The 18061-nt window shown below is 42.1% G+C and overlaps 2 protein-coding genes across 4 annotated transcripts in view; both read left to right on the top strand.

The window, feature by feature from the left end:
- The window catches only part of LOC134365589 (phospholipid-transporting ATPase FetA-like), a 73999-nt gene extending 71005 nt beyond the window's left edge, over positions 1–2994 (top strand). The window contains exons 24-27 of the mRNA XM_063081687.1: positions 1215–1460; positions 1639–1777; positions 2576–2706; positions 2803–2994. Coding sequence (XP_062937757.1) covers positions 1215–1460; positions 1639–1777; positions 2576–2706; positions 2803–2994 — 708 coding nt within the window. The remainder of the gene's footprint in view (positions 1–1214; positions 1461–1638; positions 1778–2575; positions 2707–2802) is intronic.
- Positions 2995–8162: 5168 nt separating this feature from the next.
- The window catches only part of RUSC2 (RUN and SH3 domain containing 2), a 64667-nt gene continuing 54768 nt past the window's right edge, over positions 8163–18061 (top strand). The window contains exons 1-2 of one of the 3 annotated variants that reach the window (XM_063082303.1): positions 8163–8418; positions 9852–9884. The gene's annotated coding sequence lies outside the window, so the exon portion shown is untranslated. The remainder of the gene's footprint in view (positions 8419–9851; positions 9885–18061) is intronic. The other 2 variants (XM_063082300.1, XM_063082306.1) reach the window with 2 other exon arrangements.

The raw sequence follows: 18061 nt of genomic DNA, 5'->3' as shown, positions 1-18061 counted from the left end.
ACAGGTATCATAAAATAATGAATCCTTCTCTGAGAATAATCATCAGTTTTAGAAAGTCACATTTTCCTGTGTCAATTTTATCTCTGTAGAGAGAAACATGGAAATTGGACTGTACAGTAAATTGAGTGTGTACAAAAGCAGTGAAAGGAAATAGAGTTATTGGGGCCAGAAGGACTGGGTAAAGCAAGGGGCTTCAAGAAAAGCGGGACCCATTCAGAGATAATAAGGATGAGACAAGCCAATGCAGGAAGGCCTAGGTGGGTGTCCTGAAGGCCAAGTATGAGAGTACCTTATGTCGTAGGGAGTCAGCCTAGGGGATACCATCTGTCCCTGTCAGAAATTCCCTGGGCATTGCGAGTCCTGATACCCCATCTCTCCCTTCTTTTCTACCCCAATATCCAGTCCTGGGCAAATGGAATAGAAAAGAAGCCCTCAAAAAGGAATAAAGTATCTGAAACAGGACATCATGGGATCATGGTTCCCTGTCTCCATCAGGGTAGTAGCTCTAAAGGAAATTCTCTGTGAAGCAGCTGCTGACCTCAGAGCAGCAAGAGGGTTGAGTTGTGTTACTTAAGAGTCCTATCCAGATTCAATAGTCTAATTCTAGGGATGCACCTCTGAAGCCAAGCCCCAAACTTTGTTACACAGAGTTTCAGATTTAGGAGGAGAAGGGGATCCAACAACATCTACATACAGAATCCTCTCACGTTGAGTGCACAGGAGCTGTGGGAATAGGCGAAACATCACAGAACATGGATACTTCCAAGGAGCTAACTGGTCCACACTGGCTTCTCCTTCTCCCCCCACTGGCTTTTGACACAAAGAATATTCAATTAAAGTAACACTTAAACCTGGGAACTCATGTCCCAGCTGCATCCCCCATCCCAAACTCCAGTCTTCCCTTCCAGCTACCCCAAAGCCTAATTGCCCCCTTTCACAACTCCCTGATCCTAACTGCCTCTAAGTCCCTCCCACCTTCCTGACTTTCTCTTAGCTTTCTCCCACTGCCTAGATCCTTGCTTAAAGTAAGGTCTGTCAGAAAAGGTCTGTGGTCATTGCTCTGCTCTCTGGTTCCACTTCTCAAGTAATCCATGAGGAAGTTCCTAGGCAGCCTAGCAGCAGACTCAGTGAGGGGAGGACCCTCGACTCTGATGGAGATGGGACCTTCTGTGGAGAGACTCTCTGAGCCTCCCTCCTTACTCTGGTTCTTCCAGGATGTGAATGAAACATGGAGCCTACGTTTCCCAGAGCTGTATGAGCCAGGCCAGCACAACCTTTATTTCAACAAGAAGTCATTTGTGAAGTGTTTAATGCATGGGATCTACAGTTCCTTTGTGCTGTTTTTTGTCCCCATGGGGACCATTTACAACTCAGAGCGCAATGACGGGAGGGACATCTCCGACTTCCAGTCCTTCTCTCTGATAGTGCAGACTGCATTGATCTGGGTGGTCACAATGCAGGTGTGGCCAGTGGTGGTGGGCTAAGGGGACTGGGTGGGGAGCCTGTCTGGAAAAGAGGGAGGGAGGGAGGGAGGGAGGGAGAGTGGGAAGGGAGCCTCCTCCATTACAGAACTGGAGAAGGGAGGTGGCCGATAGGTCCCAGGTTGTAGAGTATTACCCATAAGAAGCTGCTTTTCAGATTGCACTGAAGACAACCTACTGGACAACAATAAGCCACTTCTTCATCTGGGGTAGCCTGGGTGCCTACTTTTGCATCTTATTGCTCCTGTACAGTGATGGCTTGTGCCTAACATTCCCCAGCATCTTCCAGTTTCTAGGTAAGACCCTGCCCAGTGGGGGATAAGGGGGCAGTGAGCCAAGTGTATTTATGTAATAAATGTTTACTGAGAAGCTATTACCATGTGCTAGGCTCTGTGGTAGAGATATGAATAAGACATGATCTCTACCTTAAAAGGACTAAAAATCTAGCTAGGGAAATATTTTACCTTATTAGAGTTTCTAAGATATTTTCGTATTTATCTAGTTTGATCTTTGTGAGCATCCTATGAAGTAGGCAGAGCAAGAATTATTAGCACCATTTTAGAGACTGGAGTTTTTTTTAATTAAATGACTCAAATCTAGGACTCCTGGTTCCAGTCCAATGTCCTTTACGCTGGGGCATATACTGCTTTATTATCTCCCATATTAATTTTCCTCTCTCTCATCTCCACTCTGATGAGGACAAAATACAGAGAGAGTAGATATATAGATGTAGATAGCTCCCTCCTCTTGTCAGGCCACTAACTAATTTTTCTCCTTCAAAAGCCTTCCCTCCCATTTTTGTATTTAGGTCAGTGCTCTAGGATTCCCTCTTAACCTACACTGTCCTGCCCTGCCCTGTCTTTAGAGGGAGACAAAGGCATGTGAATTCATAGTGATTTTGGCTGCACAAAGTACCCAACTGCAATTCTTTTGCATTTATATTATTTTCAGGAGACCAGACTGTCTCCAAATCAATACCTTCCCTCTTTGAACTGGGGAAGTGTCTAAGTTCTGGCTGACACCTTCCACCCCTGGCCCCACCCCTTCCTCCAGGCTCTGTTTCAGCCTTTCCCCTTCTGGCTCATTGTTTACAGGTGTGGCCAGGAATACTATGAATCAGCCACAAATGTGGCTGAGCGTTATCCTCAGCGTAGTCCTCTGCATAGTGCCTGTGATTGGGTACCAATTTCTCAAACCACTATGCTGGCCCCTCAGTGTGGACAAGGTAAGTGGAATAAGGAATCTACCCAGATGTAACTAATGACCCTCTTTGCCTTTGCCTCTGTGGATGAAAACTTTGTCCCCCATGCTCTGGCTATAGGTTTTTGACAGAATTCATCACTGCATGAAACATCCACAGCCACCTCCAGTCCACATCAAACTGAAACATGCAAGCTCTCGACGTTCTGCCTATGCGTTCTCTCACCAACAGGGTTTTGGGGCCCTCATCACTTCCGGCAAGACAATGAAGTCCAAGGAGCCCAAGAAAAACAGCTTTTCTTTGAAAAAGTAGAGGCCCTTAGGGAATCTCTAAAGAAGCCAGTCATTGCTCTTCTTCCCTGTATTCATGCAATTTAGTAAGGAGGGATTAGAATCCCTGGGAAACCAGCATAAACCTGCTCCCCTACTCTCTATACAGGGGCTCAGCCTCTTAATTCCCCAGAGGCTGTGCCAGGTAAGGCAAGGAAAGGTAAGAAAAGAGCCCTCAGATACCTGCCAGAGGTGCAGCATTTCAAGAAAAAGGAACCCCAGGCCTCCCTTCCCCCATCCCTTCCAAATTTTAATCCAAACAAGCAAATGTGGAAGTAGGGGTATGAAGAGGGACAGTGTGGGGAAGGGAAAAGAAGACAGGACCAAAGAATCTTAATGTGGGCCCTATCTCCCATATCCAGAGCATAAACCTTCCCAGGGCCCCACATGAACATATTTCCACCCAGGCACCCTTCTCAGGTTTATCTGGGAGATTCAAGTTGAGTCTTTTGCTGGCCCTGAGAAGCAAAAGGAGGAGGCAGCTGTGAAGAGTTGGTATTTAGAAGCCGAAGGAGGGTTTCTGGACCAAAAAACATAGAGGCAGTTCCTGCCTGGATAGGAAAACTCAAGGTTTTGTCTTCTTCCCCCTCTCTTTGACCTCTTTGACCCAAGAACTGACACCTGTTCGGGCCTCAGAACTGGGAGGGGGAGACTGCGGGGATTTTTTTTTTTAAATCTTTCCTTGAGGGGATGTAAGCCATAATTGGTGAGCATTTGTCTTCATTCCATAAAGTTATTTTGAGAAGAAATTGTATGTATTTGGGAAATTGTTTCTAAGAAGTTTATAGAGCAAATAAATTGCTTCTTTTGCAGTGATTTGTATGGTCTGTTGCAGTCCACAAGCCCCTATACCCTCCCCCTTCAAATCAGACCAATACTTTCCCCTTTTCCTCCCTTTCTCTTCTTTTACAGCTCTCCGCTTTTCTTTCCCCTCTTGCTAAACTCTGTCTTGGCCTCAGTATGACCACAGCTTTTAACCATATAGCTTTATTCTCTTTATATACCTTAAGTATTGGTTCCTAAAGCTCAGTCCTGGGTTCTCTGCTTATCTTTCTGTGTACCCTTTTCTTGAGTGACTTCATACAAACTCATGACTTCATTTACCAACAGAAAGAAGACTCTCAACTCTATTTCTAGCCCTGATCTCTCTGCTGAGGTCCAGATCCATTCATTAAACTGACTCTGAGACCCCTCACTTAGTGGAACCTCCGGAAACTTCAGTTCAACCCGCCCACCCTGTACTAATCATTTTCCCCAAAGATTTTACCCCAGGATGCCACCACCATCATCCTAGTCACCCTAGGCAGAATGAGGGGAATCATCCTGTACTTATTCCTCTAGCCTGATGTCCAATCATTTATCAAGTCATGTAAACTCTGCATACTTAGTATTTCTTGTTTTCATTTCCTTCCTTTCTCCTTGCTCAGACTTTCAATACCTTGTGTCTGGATTACAGCATAAAATTCCCCAATTCATCTCCCTGGTTCTCCCCCTATCTAAAGTGTCAACAATACTATTTCCAGAGTAATCTTTCTAAAAGGCAAATTTGATCATGTCAAGCCCAGTTTAGCATCCTTTAAGGGTTTCTCATGCCTGCTGGATCAAGGTAAAAATTGGACACGTTGTTATTGGGCACTGTCTAGCCTTGTCTTCCACCACTCCCCCATCTGCATTTACTCGTCATATTTCTGGTCATGTCCTCAAACACATTGTTCTCATATCCTAAAATGCTTTTTCCCAACCCCTTCTTCATCTAGCTAACTCCTAGTGACCCTTCAAAATTCATATTAGTTGGAACTAGATAGAAGTGATGGTTGAACAACATTGTCAATGTACTAAATGCCACTGAATTGTACACTTTAAAATGGTTAATTTTATATTATGTGACGTTCACTTCAATTTTTAAAAAAGCTCAGATTAGGCAGTGTCTCTTCTAGGAGCTTCTCCTAATTTCTCAGTGTGATTTATATACCTATTTTTCAATTGCTTCCCTGTACAGACCTCTATCAGTGACACAACAAGGCATTGTAACAATTGATTTGCTTATCTAACCCCAGCATATGATAGACTTTCACTAAATGTCTGTTGGATGAATGAACAAATGAAATGAAGGAATATTGATATCTGCTTCTCTATCTATACTTCTTGTTTCCATGAATAGCACCACTACGCAATAGCTCAAACCGGAAACCTGGAAGTTTCTCTGAACTTCTGTCTTCCATTCCTCTAACTCAATCCATTCAGTTACCAAGTTCCATATACTCTGTCTTGGAAACAACTTCAATTTTTTCCCTTATTATTCTTCCCTGGCCCCATTGCTCTCACTTATAGCAATATCCTCCTCTCTGGTCTCCCTGCCTCCAGTTCTGCTTCTTTCCAATCCATTATCCATACCACAGAGAATAATGTTCCAAAAATACAAATCAGATCATGTCATTTCCCAGTTTAAAAATCCTTTAATGGCTCATCATGGCTTCACTTTGGCATTGCCTATTCTCCTGCTTCGTCGCCCACATCCTGCTGCGTTGCCCACTTCCTGCTGCATATAATCTCATTCTTGTTATACCAAACTATTTCAGTTCCCTCAAAGGTTCTATTATCTTTAGAAGCCTCTATGCCTGGGTTCTTTCTATTCTCTCCTCTTAGAATGCACTGCCCTCCTTCCTTTGTTTGGCTAATGTCTATCTCTATCAGAGTCTCCTATCTGGTCTCTCTAATTCAATATCCATACTCCTATTACAGTAAAATTTCTTTTTTTTAAAAAAAAAAAGATGACCGGTAAGGGGATCTTAACCCTTGACTTGGTGTTGTCAGCACCACGCTCACCCAGTGAGCAACCGGCCATCCCTATACAGGGATCCGAACCCGGGGCCTTGGTGTTATCAGCACCGCACTCTCCCAAGTGAGCCACAGACTGGCCCTTAGAGTAAAATTTCTAAAGTGTGTATCTGTTCAAATCACTCCCCTGCTTTAAATAATAGTGCCCATGGCCTTTGAAATAGAATCCTGAACATACATATAAGGCCCTATATAATCCTGCTCCACCTTCCTCTACACTTCACCCATACTTAACTACTTGCAGTTTCCCTAAGGATCATGTTGTTTCACGTCTCTGTGTTTTTATATATTCTTTGATTTGCAAGTGTCTGGAAAAATTGTGAAAGACTTTGAAATGGGTATCCTTTTGATGGGATGCTGGGTGCTAAGGGCACAAGGGGATTATCTGATTCTATTAGAGGAAGATCCTTTGATTGCCTTTGATTAGGCTCCTATTTTACAGCTAGGCTATTTTATAGCTCTTTAGAGATAGAAGTTAATTTGTAGAATACCATTAATAATGTAAAATGTTTCCTACCCATAACAATGTGAATGATTCCAGTTCTAGGTGATACAAATGAATTTTGTCCAGTAGATAATAGACATTTCTAAAAGTCAAATCCTCAGTTGAACTGGTTTTAATACTCGTATCTTACTGGTTCCCTCATTCATGAGTGAGTTTTTTTTTTTTTTTTTTCTTCAAAAGATGACCGGTAATGGGATCTTAACCCTTGACTTGGTGTTCTCATTACCACACTCTTCCAAGTGAGCGAACCGGCCATCCCAAATGGGATCTGAACCCGTGGCCTTGGTGTTATCAGCACCACACTCTCCCAAGTGAGCCACGGGCTGGCCCCGATTCATGAGTGAGTTTAATAAAATCTTGAAATGTGTTCATTTTATATTTGTATAAGTGTTCATGATTTTACCTTTTTGAAAAGTACCATTTAACACAAATAACAGGAAATAACCCACATTTGCTGAAGCCAAAAATGAGACTATATTAAATGGAAAGAAGGATACATCATGAACCCAGTGCAGGAATCAAGCTGGGCCTCAGGAAGAAGTGAAACTAGCTGCAGAAGGCCTCAAGAATCTAAGGAATAGTCTCTTTGTGCCTGTCTACACTTGGCTCTTCTGTGTGCAACAGACTGATTCTCCTTCTCAGCCAACTAGTTCTCTTTGCTACTTAGGCCATTTGGCAAGTAGAAGTGGCTACCCATAGCTCTTAACTTTCCGTTATAAGTCCAACCATGAGTAGGGGAGTAGCTTTCTCTCCTCTAATTCCAAATTCTCAGGGAATGGATTCTAACTGGCCAAGTTTGGGTTAAGGCCCACACTGGGCAGTTTAATTGAGGGATCACACTGTGCAAACATGCTGCTCCTCATCCGTCCCCTGCTGGCACAGCTTGCTTTCTCCACTTCACCCTCATGTAAGTCCCCAGAACTTTATTTCCAAAATTCATTTCTGATCTTGCCATTCCTGCCTCTGCATAAAGCCCTTCAGTATCTCTCCACTGTTTACAGGATGAGTTCCAGCTCCTTCCTATGTCATACGAGGCTCTTCGTCATCAAACCCTGACCGTCTTTCCTGGGCTCTCTCCATTGCATCCCACCCACACTTCAATCACATTAGCTATTTTGCCCCTCAGTTCCTTTACACATGCTGATTCTCCCACACCCTTTACCTTCCACTCAGTCTTCAAAATTCAGCTCATACCACTTATGTGAAGCCTGAGCATGCATTGCATACTGTGACATGTATCTGCTTCCTTGACTGTGACCCGACAAAGCTGTGAGCCCTAGAACACAGGGTCTCAGTCTCTCTGTCACGAGCATGGAACCCAGAACGGACTCCTCTCAGTGGCAATGACCGCCTGCCTCTACCTCTCCTTTGGCTGGAAGAAGCAGGCGACACAGAAATCCTCCATGTCCCCCACACCCTGCCCTGAAGAGCGGGAGGCGCATGGGTTCCAGGTTTTACCAGGGCTTCTTAAGCCTGGCTATGCAGGGGGTGCTCTTAAAAATATCAATGCCTGGGCGCCACCCAACCCCCACCCCACCCCAGTGATTGAGTCAATCGGTCTCGGATTCGCTTTTCTGTTGCTTTGTTTTTAAATTTCCTCACGAGGTTTACCTGGGGAGCTTTAGGCGAGCTGGGGGTCCACCCGTACCCCCTTTCGAGGCCAATAGGCCTACGCCCTACACTTGCTCGGGGTCCAGTGACCCGGAGTCGCCCTCGCCTGGCACCAGCCCGCAGGGGCGGGGCGCGGCCGCAGAGGGCGGGGCCATGGCCGTCGCCGCTCCGCTCGGCTCGCGGCAAAGCGCTGCGCGTGACTCTGGCTGCGCCCATCGCCGCGGGAGCGGGGGAGGTGGGCGAGCACCGCAGGCGCAGCGGACCGAACCAACGCGCCGTTCGGGAGGGCAACCCAGATCGGACCATCGGCGCAGCGCCTTCAGGGGGGAGCGGGCGTTACCAACCCGTCTAGTCAGGAGGGGGTCGCCGAAGTGTCCCAACTGCAACGCGACCCCTGGAGGGCGCGAGACGCCGCCGCCCACGCGGAAGAACGAGGCTGAGGCGAGAAACGAGGTAGGAGAGCCTCTCCAGAGGCTGTCGCGGTCCTGGAGACCCACTGCTCCCAAGTTCCAGGTGATCCCTTAGGAGAAGGCCCTCTGCCCACCTATGTAGTCCTCAGCGCCCCCGCCCTTCTCCGCAGCCCTTCACCCTCGTCCTCAGCCTCTGGTCTGCTCCGACCCTCTGGACGGACCTCGTCCCCGGTCGTTCTCCTGACCTTTCAGCTCTACCGTCCACGGAACCCTCAAACACCCAGCAACAACCATCCCTTTGAGCACCGCCCCAGATCCTCCCCAACCGTCTCTAACTGTCCCCTCAGAGGTACCCCCTAACCCGACTCGCGCCCAGTAGTCATCGTTGTACCCAAATCTCCGGTGACGGCCCTGGGGGAGCGCGACGCCAGGCATCCAGGCCCGAGACTGCAGCGGGGGCCTCCTCACGGCCAGTCCCCAGCCCGGCTCCTCTGCGCCTTCTGCCCCTTTGCCCCTGGTTTCCAAGTTGGTATCTCTCTCCACTTTTCGATTCTCTCCCTCCACTTTTACCTGGGGAAATCGTGACACTGCACTCACTTGCCGCGAAGGGCAAGGCTGGCTGTGGACCTCCAGGCTGGCCCTGCGGACACAGGGGACCGCCCTGCAAGCAACGACCCTACACTACTCATTTTTGTATCCCCAGTTCCCAGCACAGTAATGGGCACCTGGTAGCATTCACTAAATATCTGATGGGTGGATGAATGAATGAATGAATCCAATGCAGAGGCTGTGAGGCAGAGTGCCAAGTGGGAAAGGTGTCTCTAGTTGCATAAAGGAGGGGGAAAAGGAAGAACATCTGGGGGATTACTTGCCTTGCAGTCTAGGAATATATTCAGCCTTTCTATTCTTTCGTCTAATCTCATTTTCATAGGATCCTGTATGTATCAGCTGTTTTCTGTTTATGTTCTGTTTACCAAAAAAGAAAAAAAAAGCAGGGCTGGTGCTGCAGAAATTCTTATTGGTTACTGCCTTTGAGGCTACCCAGATAACCATGAAAGAGCTTTGCCCCAGTGACTTCTCTTTCCCTGGAGACTAGCTGCTCCCTCTGGGGAAGAATTGTGGAGGCCAGCCACAACCTTTAAAGCTGACTCAGTGTAGCTGGTCAGCTGATGCTTCGGGACGGGTTGGAGGATTGAAGGACCTCAATTATTTTACCCTTTAGCTCCTGGATATCGCCTTCCTTCTCAAAGACTGTAGGAGTAAACATCCAGTGCAGGCCTAGTATGATTGAGATATCAAGGGTTCCTAAATGCGATTATAGTGTGATCGAGCCTTATGGACCATTTATGTCTCTTCAGACCAGAGTCAGGCAAGGATTAGCACTATATGTGAACAGTGTCAGTGATAAAAAACACAGGCCTTTTAAAGATTAATTAAAGAACAGAGAACCTGAAAGCTGTTTTTGTTGATTCCTAGGAGGAAGACCTGAACAGATTCAGTTTCCTGAGGGTAAGACAAGGTTCAGAGACCTCAGTTTTGGCCCAGGTTCTGTGGGGAAGTAAGTGGTATTGCTGAGTGATGTAGCAATGGCTTGAAAGCTGTAGGAGTTTATAAACTAGGAAGTAGTTGCCTAACTAGTAGTGGTATTATTGTAATTGGGTCTCAAAGTCCAAGGGGTCTTCAAAAAGTTCAAGGAAAGATTCATATTATCTTTTAATTCTATTTTTCCACGAATTTTTGGAAGTACCCTTGAATTAGCAAATAAAAATAATGATTGGAGTTTCTTAGGAGACTCCTTAGATATTAAGCAGTGGAATGGCTTAGTGGAAGGAAGAGCAGATCCCTGGTATTCTGTTACCTGCCCCTCCTTCTGCTGATAGCCATGGGGCACTTTCCATCATTGTTTCTTTTCTGCTTTGAGCAGAGTCAATCTGATTTCCTCTGATTTTTTTCTAAATATTTCTTTTATTTATTAGAAATTTGCAGCTTACAAGGGCGGCAGCCTTTGCATAGCACTACATTAAAACAATTTGAGTAAATTTAAGTAAAGCAAAAGAAAAAAGAAATCAGAGCTTCAACTGTTATTTATACTCAAATATCTGACGCTTTATTTTGTGACATTTGATCTTTGCAGAACACTCAAAATATAAATCATTGTTCTGTAATCCCCAACAGTCAGATTCATAGTATAGCAGTCACGAATACTGGTTTGTGCCAGAAGTTCAGTGATCCTACTGCCTTTTTCAACAGGCAGATTACAGAATTACCATGAGTTTCTGATTCACTTGTGGTGTACTTAGATGAATTGTAATATAAATCACGTTCCCTGAAATTCTCTAACTGGAAATACTGAAATATAAAAGATGTGGGGTGGCAAGAACTGCACTGCAGAGATCCTAACTACACTTGATGGTTGACATCCTGGGCTGGTCCTAACTGAAATATTGGCCTGTAGAGCCAAAAAGTAACTGCCAGGACCTAACAGGCACACAGTTCTGTGGCCTAAGGAACTCATTCTTGAGAGCAATGAATGATTAGTACTAGGATGGGCATCCTGTTCATCACAGATCTCTGGGACCAGGGGTTAGCTGTGCACTGACGTAGTATACCTATAGTGAATCCGTAAATACATACCAATCTTCCTCAAACTTTAGTATAAGTAGAAATCACTTGTGGTGCCTGTTAGCATCAATTCTCAGGTCTCGTCCCCAGAGATTATAATTGAGTGCCTTGCAAGAGGAGCTCAAAAATTTGTATTTTTAACAAGCCGATGTGTGTAGACCCACCGCACTGTAAGAAACACTGCTTTATAGGAAGCTTGCAAAGTATTGGGATATATTGGGAACTTCCAAAAGACATAAAATGTGATCCTTGTACCTAAGTTGTCTACAGTCTCTTTGTGGGACAGGACAAAAAGCTGTACATGGACACAAGCTGATATAAGTCAGTATTAGTGACAGGGTCTTGTAAGGGTCACATTACAGGATGTACATATGTGATCCTATAATTTAGCAATCAGTAATAAGGCTGGGATTGCCAGGGATGATTACCTCTGATTTTTACGTTTGTGTTTAAGGTCCCTTTTTGAAGCCACACCTGCCTTAACTGGAGGCTGGATATGTTCTCACTCACCCATTTCCAGCTTTGATTTATCCTCCGCTTCCTTTCTCCCACTCTCTGACATGTCTTTATAAAGTATATATAAAGTAAGTCTTGGATCACAGAAACCCAGTATGGGGAGAGGCTCCTGAGCTGAATTAAGCAATGTACTTTTTTTTGGTAACGAGTACATGGGCTTTTCTACTTTTTCTTGTCTAGGCTCCCTGTTAAGACCTCAGTAATCCCAGAACACCCTGGATTAATTAATATTTTTTCTCCTCACTTCTGATACTCCAGAATAGTGCCAGATAAAATACAGGACGCCCAGTTAAATTTGAATTTCAAATAAACAACAGGGATCCCTGTATGTTTACTTGCTAAAACTAGCAACCCTAGTTCATAGGGAGGCTTACGTATTCTATTTTTCTCTCTGGGGCTTGCCTGCAAATTTAGGACAATAACTCACTCTTTTCTTCCTGTTACTCATACACAATGACTGTACACCCCGTTCAAAGTCACTTGACTGAAGAGATGGCTCACTGCCCTTTAGGGTAAGGGCAGGCTCTGTAGAGATGGTTTGATTGATCAGTGCTGAAAAACACTCACTCAAACGTTGGCATATAATATTGTAGTTTCTGTCAAATGAGTCCACGGTGCAAAATGAGAGCACTATTTTGAGTGGCCAGATTTCAACACTGCTCTGAGAGAGCTGGGTGGTAGGGGTGGGTGGATGGGGGGTTGGGATTCTAAGAAAGAAGAATAATAACTCATAGCAGAACCTCTGTTGCCCCACATTTGCTGTCTTTTTATTGTGCTAAAATATACATATAATTTGGCATTTTAACCATTCTCAAGTGGCATTAAGTACATTCACATTGTTGTACAACTATCACTACCATTTGTCTACAGAACTTTTTTCATCTTCACAGATTGATACCCTGTACCAATTAAACACTAGCTCCCCGTTTCCTCCCATCTCCAGCCCCTGGCAATCACCATTCTATTTTCTGTCTCCCTGAATTTGATTACTGTAGGAACCTCATGTAAGTGAAATCATATGATATTTGTCCCTTTGTGACTAGTTTATTTCACTTAGCATAATGTCTTTAAGGTTCATCCATGTTATAGATTGTATCAGAATTTCCCTCCTTTTTAAGGCTGAGTAATATTGCAATGTTTATATATACTACATTCTGTTTACACATTCATCCGTTGATGGACACGTGGGTAACTTCCACCTTCTGGCTATTGTGAATAATGCTACCATGACCATGAGTGTACAAATATGTTTGAACTCCTCCTTCCAGTTCTTTTGAGTATATACACAGAAGTGGAATCAGTGGATCATATGGTAATTTTATGTTTAATTTTTCTGAGGAACCACCTTGCTGTTTTCCACAGTGGTTGCACCATTTTACATTCTCACCAGCAATGCACAAAGATTCTAGTTTTTCCACATCCTTGCCAATGCTTGTTATTTGCTTTTTGATAATAACCATCCTAATGGGTGTGAAGTGTTAACTCATTGTGGTTTTGACTTACATTTCTCTAATGATAAGTTGTTGAGTATCTTTTCAAGTGTTTATTGGCCATTTATATATCTTCTTTGGAGAAATGTCTATTCAAGTCCTTTGCCCATTTTTGAATTGGTTTGTTTGGTTTTTTGTTGTTTTTGAGTTGTAAGAGTTTTTGAAATATATTTTGGACGTTAATCCATCATCAGATATATGATTTACAAATATTCTCTCCCATCCCAGGGGTTGCCTTTTCATTCTCTTTATAGTGTCGTTTGATGCATCAGAGTTCTAGATTTTGATGAAATCTAGTTTATCTGTTTTTTCTTTTGTTGCCTGTGCTTTTAGTATCATATCTAAGAATCATTGCCAAATTCAATGTCATGAAGATTTCCCCCTATATTTTCTTCTAAGTATTTTTTCGTTTTAGCTACTATGTTTAGGTTTTTGATCCATTTTGAGTTAATTTTTGTATGTGACATAAGATAAGGTTCCAGCTTCATTCTTTTGTATGTGGATATCCAGTTTTCTCAACACCATTTGTCAAAAAGACTGTCCTTTCTCCATTGAATGGTCTTGGCATCCTTGTTGAAAATCATTTGACTAGATATGTGAGGGCTTACTTCTGAGATCTCTATTCTATTCCATTGGTCTATGTCTGTCTTTATGCCAGTACCATACTGTTTTGATTACTGTATCTTTGTAGTAAGTTTAGAAAATCAGGAAGTCCTCAAACTTTGTTTTTGGTTTCTCAAGATTTTTTTGGCTATTCAGGATCCCTTGATATTTCATATGAATTTTAAGATGGGTTTTTCTATTTCTACAAAAAAGCATCGTTTGGATTTTGATAGGGATTGTATTGAATCACTAGATCACTCTGGGTAGTACTGACATATTAAGAATATTAAATTTTCCAATCTAAGAACACTGGGATGCCTTTGCACTTATTTGTGTCTTTACTTTCTTCCAGCAGTGTTTTGTAGTTTTCAGTGTACGTGTCTTTCACTTTCTTGGTTAGGCTTATTTTAAAATATTTTATTCTTTTTTTTTTTTAAGATGACCAGTAAGGGGATCTTAACCCTTGGCTTGGTGTTGTCAGCACCACACTCTCCCAAGTGGGCCAACCGGCCATCCCTATGTAGGGATCTGAACCTGTGGCCTTGGTGTTATCAGCACCACACTCTCCCGAGTGAGCCACAGGCCAGCCCTAAATATTTTATTCTTTTTTGATATTATTAGAAATGGAATTGTTTTCTTTTTCTTTTCTTTTTTTAAAGATGACTGGTAAGGGGATCTTAACCTTTGACTTGGTGTTGTCAGCAGCACATTCTCCCAAGTGAGCTAACCAGCCATCCCTATATAGGGATCCAAACCCATGGCCTTGGTGTTATCAGCACCACACTCTCCCAAGTGAGTCGCAGGCCAGCCCTGGAATTGTTTTCTTAATTTCCTTTTCAGATTATTCATTGTTAGTGTATAGAAACACAACTGATTTTTATGTGTTGATTTTATGTCCTGCAACTTTGCTGAATTCATTTATTAGTTCTAGCAGGTCTTTTGTGGAATCTTTAGGGTTTCTACATACAAGGGTACTTCAAAAAGTTTGTTGAAAAATAGAATTAAAAGATAATATTAATCTTTTCATGAACTTTTTGAAGACTCCTTGTAAAAGATCATGTCAGCTGGAAATGGAGATAATTTTACTTCTTCCTTTCCAATTTGGATGCCTTTTATTTCTTTTTCTTGCCTAATTGCCCAGACTAGGACTTCCAGTACTGTTGAGTACAAATGGCAAAAAAGAACTATATTTACTCTTTTTTTTTTTTAAAGATGACCGATAAGGGGATCTTAACCCTTGACTTGGTGTTGTTAGCACCACGCTCACCCAGTGAGCTAACTGGCCTTCCCTATACGGGGTCCGAACCCGCGGCCTTGGTGTTATCAGCACCACACTCTCCCAAGTGAGCCACAAGCCAGCCCGAGCTATATTTACTCTTAACACACAGTCCTTTGGGTTAGATGATTTGGTATGCAAGTCTTTGTTAGACACTGAGAACAAAACTGCATTTTAGCCTAGTATATTAATTAGTGTTAACAGTAGTGAGTCAAGAAAAAGTTAAATTATAGTTTACATACTCTACATAAAACAAAAGTATATAATACATTTTAGAAAGATTTCTTTCTTTCTTTCTTTTTTTTTTTTTTTGCAGCTGGCTGGTACAGGGATCTGAACCCTTGACCTTGGTGTTATAACATCACACTCTAACCAACTGAGCTAACTGACCAGTCCCATTTTAGAAATATTTCTTACAAAACACTTAAAGTTTTTCAAATATTAATTTTGATACTTAAGGAAGAAAACATCTGTTCCTTGGAATTCCTTGTCACCAAGAAGATAAGATGGTGAGCTCTGAAATGTCTGTTGTGCTTTTGGCTTCTTGGGTGAGGTCCTGTGGACAAAGACAATGGATTGAAAACTGGTCAGAGAGAAAAATAGGGCCAGCCAACTTCTGGCTAGAATTTAGTTATCTTAGGATCCAAAGTCTATACTTAACTTGTTTATCTTAGGATCCAAAAGTCTGTATTTAACGTGTTTATCTGTTTTTATATTTTGTGTTTCCTTTTTTTTTTTTTTTTTTCTGTATAATTCCTTTCAAAAAGAAAATGCAGCCTTATATTTAGTATACTTATGGGAAAATGGAAAGTTATTTTTATCCATGCTCAGGTAGAAAACAAAAGGAGAGCAGTATACCTCTAAAGCCAGCATACATAGGATTCAGATGACCCCAAAGTAAAAAAAAGCAAAAACTCTAGAGGAGAAAGTTGGGACCTGCTACTGGTCCCATTCATCCTGGAGTTGTTTCTCTTCCAAATGTTCTTTTCTTGTTTTATGAAAGTTGTTGTATTCTGTTTATTTAAAGATAAAAGCCAAGGGCTGGCTGGTTAGCTCACTTCGAAGAGTGTGGTGCTGAGAACACCATGGTCATTCAGATCCCCATACCCTCCAGCCGCCAAAAAAAAAAAGATCAAACCAAAGTTTGTTATCCAGAACAACTTATTTTCTGAGCGTTCTACGTAGCTAGAGTTTTTCTGTAAAGCTAATGATTTCCTTTTAAATATCCCCCAAAGCACAGTGATTTAAACATTTCTGTTTCACTTATCTATTACGGAATAACAAAGCACCCCAAAACTTAGTGTCCTAAAACAGCAATTGATTATATCTCACAATTTTGTGGGTTGGCTGGGTGGGTTTTTGCAGTTCTCAACAAGAAGTTCTAGGATTGTTTTGAGTACTACTGGAATGAATTAAATCTTCCAAGGTGACTACACTGAAGGACATCTCTTATTTGGTTGTACGAGAGTTATTCTACTTCTTTAAAATATTATTCTTTTTACTTTATACTTACAGCTGTAGTTAATTACTTAGCGTAGTGTTTATGTGATGATTTATATAATGTGCTTTTCCTAACATCTAACACAGCAACCTGTAACCTATTAGTTTATTCATCTTTATGATGGTTGGAGAAGGGAGGCCTGGATGCAGGACTACCTGCCCTATTATACATTTGCGAGTCCTTTCTGACAACCAGGTGGTGGTGATGGATAGCTAACAAAGAGCACTAATCTCATGAGAAAAAAAGACAGCTCTGGCTTTTTACTGAATTATGAGAATCTGTAGTGGAGAATAAAGAATTTTAAATCTTTTTTTTAATAGGAGACTTTTGTTTAAGTATATTCTACAGGAAAGGGGACACAAAAAAGATAAAAGCGGAGCTGTTTTGTCTGAAGACATGGAATTGGGAGAAGAGTCTAACTGTTCATTTCTCTCACTTTCCTTTCCTCTACATCTCCTTCACTTCGTTTTCATAGTCCCCTGAGGGAACTCTGTAAAGCACAGTTTGAAAGTCACTGATAGAGTTGTTTTTCCTACTGTCAAGACTCTAAATTAGAAAGAGGTTAAGAGAAATGGTTACGTTTGGGATCTTGTAATCTTCACTTGACCACTCACTGGTACTAACTGTGGTTTGAGAGAAATATAACCAAAATATGTGCTGCATACATACAGTCCCCAAATTCCTATGTGAAACCCTTAGCCTTCATTTAATGAGCTGCATGGGACCGGGAATGAAATATAGATCCCTTTTGCCCCTTTAGTCTAAGACCTATGCTAATTTGTCAACCTGTGTTAGCCAAATCAAGAAACTTTTTTCTAGCCATACTTTCTAGTTTATAATATAAAAATAATCTTTAGTTTAAAATATTTAATGATAATGTATATGCATTTTTTAAATGTACATTGAGTATTAGTGGGCTCTGCACCTCCTCCCCTTTGAGTACTGTTGGCCTCTTTGTACAGTTTCCTCTAAACATGTGCTTCTCAAACTTCAGGATGTAAAAAAAAATCACTTGGATCACCCCTGAAATTCTCGTTCATTAAGTGTGGCATGGGCCCAAGTATTTACCCGTGTGTAATAAGTTCCCAGCTACCGAGGCTGATTCTGCCTGTCCACAAACCACACTTTGAGTAGCACTGCTCTTAGACATAAACTCTATTCTCAGCCTCTTACTCAGTGGTTCTCAGATTCAATCGATGTAAAGCTCTTTTTTTTTTTTTTTTTTTTTTTTTTTTTTTTTTTTTTTTTAAGAAAAAGCCATAGTGCACCAGACCCAAGAATTGAAAGCAAAATAGTGCCACTGTCTAAGAGTGTGATTTGGGATATATCACACTAGGTTTTCTTCCTTCAGAGATTAGGATTATAAATCTCTTACTCAAGATTAAGGGATTGTGGACAATAGTTCTAAGGAAATGCTATTAGCTGCCCAGACTTTAACCTGGAAAATGTTTAAACTTTGATGTGTTTCTATGGAGAAAGAGGAAATGAAGGGTACATTTTCCCTTTGAAACTTCAAAAAAAAATCTCTATTTTTGTTTAAAAATATTTTCTGAATATATGTTATCTTTTTTTTCTGAATATGGATTAAATATGTGCTCACTGTGGAGAATCTAGAAAATAAAGACAAGTATAAAATGAAAAGTTATTATTGAACAGTTCTTGGAAACCAAATTTTTAA

Source organism: Cynocephalus volans, chromosome 17 (assembly GCF_027409185.1).
Source record: "Cynocephalus volans isolate mCynVol1 chromosome 17, mCynVol1.pri, whole genome shotgun sequence".
NCBI classification, from domain to species: Eukaryota; Metazoa; Chordata; class Mammalia; order Dermoptera; family Cynocephalidae; genus Cynocephalus; species Cynocephalus volans.
The sequence above is the reverse complement of the archived record's forward strand: the minus strand, read 5'-3'. Positions and strand labels throughout refer to the sequence as shown.